The 4,056-nt window shown below is 33.6% G+C and overlaps 1 protein-coding gene across 1 annotated transcript; it reads left to right on the forward strand.

The window, feature by feature from the left end:
* Positions 1–348: 348 nt before the first annotated feature.
* Positions 349–2,613, forward strand: LOC139904032 (ylmG homolog protein 2, chloroplastic-like). The gene is made up of 3 exons (XM_071885967.1): positions 349–746; positions 1,281–1,480; positions 2,145–2,613. The coding sequence occupies exons 1-3, from the start codon at positions 447–449 to the stop codon at positions 2,425–2,427; spliced, it is 783 nt and encodes a 260-aa protein (XP_071742068.1). The 5' UTR covers positions 349–446; the 3' UTR covers positions 2,428–2,613.
* The last annotated feature ends 1,443 nt before the right edge of the window (positions 2,614–4,056 follow it).

The raw sequence follows: 4,056 nt of genomic DNA on the forward strand, positions 1-4,056 counted from the left end.
AATCTGACATTTTTAATAGAGAGGAATACATGTATAAAATTAACTCAAAAGTATTTATAATATTTTAAAATAACTCAAAAGTATTTACTTGCCTTCAAAAAAAAAAAAAAAAAAAAAAGATTTACCTAACAATAGCTTTAGTGTTATCGTTAATGTGTATAAAAATATTGTATAATATAATAATTATCATTTTAAAGTCTCTAGTTGGAGAATTGTTTTTATGTGACAACTCTAAAAAAAATCAGACTTCGTGTGATTAATAATTAATTTTAATAATTAAACTAAACTAAAAGAAAAAATATAAATGATTATATATGAATTTTTCTATTTCCTCAAATTCATATGTGGGAAAAATTGGGCTCCAATCAATCCATACATCACAAAATCCTATCTTCATCTCCCTTCTTCACTACCAAAACTCAAGAACCCTTTTCTCCCAAATCACAATGCATTCTTCAATTACAGAAAACTCATGTAATAATAATAATCAAGCATCCACCAATGCAAATTCAACCAGCTTACCTCTTTCCACACTTCACACTTCATCTCTTTTGTTCTTCAAATCCACATCCATCATAGCTACTAACCATTTCCAAAAGATAGTCACTGAATCATCCAACACTTTTATTCACAATATCCATAACTCCATTGATAAATGCATCAACTTTATGCGTTTATTTGCTTCTCAAAATCCTCTATTTACCAAATTGCATTCTCTTTCTTCCGAATACCACAAGTTCTGTCAGGTAGTTTAATTGCTAGTTTATATACAGTTGAGTTAGTTTTTGAGTGGATTGCACTGTAAAGATTCAATCTTTTTGTGAAATTGGTGTTGATTTCATAATAAATAGAGCTTGCGATCCTTCAATTTAGGCCAATTTAGCATAGTTTCATGTTTGTAATCGTAGGTTTTACTGTTTCCCATTTACTTGGTTATTAATTTGATGATTATGTTTAAGTCACAAATTTCACCGAAGGGCTTCTAACCCAACGGTATAAGGAGTCTCATTAACCTTGAGGTTATGAGTTCGAGTCCAGTTGTGGACAAAATGGGTGTGTGTGTGTGTGTTTGCGGTAAAAAAAAAAATCACAACTTTCACGTTAGAGACGGTAAACTGGGTGGGTTGGATCCCATGCCAAATAAGTGATTTGGCTAGTTTCTTGCTATTAATTTGGGTAGTTTATTTCATCTCTATTTCCCTTTTTGTTTTATATCTATCCTGCTTTCAACATACTTTCCATGTACTTGAGGTGACCTCTTTTAAACTTTACCGTTTCAGATCAACTGCAGAAACCAGAAGAATTTGAGGTTACTGTCGAATCACGACTTTGCTGCTATTATTCCAGGTGATTCAATGGCAGGGCTTGTGGTATCTAACGGTGTACTAAATTTCTTGAATATCTACAACACAATGTTGGTTGTGAGGCTGGTCCTCACTTGGTTTCCCAACTCTCCTCCAGCCATTGTGGGACCCCTCAGGTAAACCATGATACTAGATTTTTATGTTATGTACATGACACATGTTTACCTAAATAGGCTGTTAATATAACGATATTCGGCTGCAGTTCATAAACCTTATGAGACATTTCCCTTGTAGTCAAAACAATTTCTGAAGCTTTATGACAGACAAATGTTTTATAATTCCATTAGTAGCTGACAATCGTGGATGCATAGTACTAGAATGGTTGCCCCGTAAGCAAGTCCTTGTTTCACGCCTGGATGTGGCAAATTTGACCTATTTGATTATAAATAACTCGACCCAAATCGATAAAAAAAAAATAAAAAAAAATTAGCTTGAAATGAAACACGTAAAACAGGCCCCCAAATGTAAAACCTTTGATTTTTTTTTTTTTTTTTTCAAATATAAAGATTTAATTCTGTTCATGCATACGCGTTTTTACCAGTGGTCTTTCTAGAAGCAGTCTCTTTACTTCGAGTAGGGGTATAACTGTCTACATCTTACCTCCCCGATACCTTGCTATCAGCAGATTGGGTACACATTGTAATTATATTTGACATCTAATTCTTTATCTAATAGGTTTAGCATAAAAATGTTCTTGGTTAACTCAAAAACTTGACGACCCGTTTGGACATAAACTCTAAATATGTTGGATCCCTAACATTGTTGGTTTTCCTCGTGCAGCACTTTATGTGACCCGTACCTAAACATCTTTCGTGGGGTCATCCCTCCGCTCGGAGGAACTTTGGATCTTTCTCCTATACTTGCATTCCTTGTGCTAAACGCTTTAACGAGCACTGCTTCTGCACTTCCTGCTGAGCTTCCATCCACAAAATCATCTCAGAAAGAATCATTACGTCACGCAGGCCCGTTTCATTCTGCAATATTTCAACTTACTTCATCCCAAAAGAAATGGATGAAAAGATTCGATACAAAAATGTCCAAGGGCTCAAGCATTGATGACTAAATGATTGAATAATTTGTACAACAACTAGAAGCATGATACAACCATATCAACAAGTAATCTGGAAATTTCTGTTACTCGAGCTATGATAGCAGCCTTTTTGGTATACAATAATAATAATAATTATAATTATATTTAGTATTCTGTAAATTTTGAAGTTATATATACATTTATGTTACTGTTGTTTCACCTCTATTCTAAAGTCAGTCCGGTTTGTTTCCATGATCCATGGGAGGCAACCTGATCGACCGCTCAGGGTAAATGGTTTCCAGGAGCCTAGTTTTTTTTTTTATATATAAAGACATAATCGGAGATTTGAGAAACATGAAAATTAAGGAAACACGACTGAAGCAGCGAAGGTAAAGCACAATAGGCTTGAAAAAAGACAATTAAATGCTCCCAGAAAAAAAGAAATCAAAATCCACTAACATTCTAGCAAGGCTCAAAGGGTCTTTTTATAAATAAATAGCTTGTATTATTCGTTAGGGTATATGGGTCTTGTTTAAAATAGCTTATATTATTTGTCAGGGCGCCCTAAAGGTCTTTTTTTCACCTCATTGACTCATTCTAGGTACTTAAATTACCGAGACCGGTCTGTCATGATCCACTTGCAACTATAATACGGAGTAAACTAACTTGTAATCTGCACAAAATCAATTTATAACAGCTCAATATGGGATGACTATTTTTAGCATTTCGCTAGCTCACAATTTTCATCCCAAAGTTCATGCACACTTGTGAGTGCTTCTCTTCAACATGATTTATATTAATTAAATTTATATTTGTTAATAGGAATTATAAGGAACCCACAACTTATTTATTATAAAACGTACTCATTTACTGTACAAGATATGGTGAGAAACATGTATCATTTACATTAACTACAGAAAGAGAGGAAGTTAGATACCAGAGACTCAGAGAGGCACATGTGAGTATGTGACACTATAATCTCACTTTGCACTACACAAGTATACCAATTTCATGTTCATAGGTTCGCAAATAGTTATATTTACATTTTTTTGGTCCAATTTTATCCAAATTAGTCATGATTATATGAGGGATATTGCCTGGTTGCTACACCAACAAATCGCATGAGAACTTGATATACAGGCGTTTCTTTTCGTTTAGTTTTGAAGAATTAATGATTACTTAATTATCAACTTATTAATAAATTGTGCTTCACTAGATAATTGAGTTTTCCCTATGAAGGTTAGTTATTTGTGGCGAGTATTTTTATTCAAATGTACGTTGTCTAACTGAGTTAAAAGAAGTTTGCGAAAAAATAAACGAACAGGTTCTTTCATCAAATATGAAAGAGACCAGACGAGTACAAGACAAGAACAAACAAGTTGGAAATAAATCTAAGAAATGCAATGTTAACCAAGGACGAAGAGAAACAAACGCAAACCCAAATAAACAAAAAAAACACAGGAAGCACACAAGTAAAAAAAACTCAAAACCACGAGAATAAAAAATCACATCCAAGCAGAAGAACAAAATTGCTCTAATATGTGTTAACTCAACCAAAGATGCATGAAACATCGCTCACGTTTTCCATGTCGGCCATGAACATAGTAAAATCCTTTAAGTTCAGAACTTGCGACAATCTTTTCTTTCACTTACGTTTAAAAT

The sequence above is a fragment of the Rutidosis leptorrhynchoides genome, chromosome 4, assembly GCF_046630445.1.
Source record: "Rutidosis leptorrhynchoides isolate AG116_Rl617_1_P2 chromosome 4, CSIRO_AGI_Rlap_v1, whole genome shotgun sequence".
Taxonomy (NCBI): domain Eukaryota; kingdom Viridiplantae; phylum Streptophyta; class Magnoliopsida; order Asterales; family Asteraceae; genus Rutidosis; species Rutidosis leptorrhynchoides.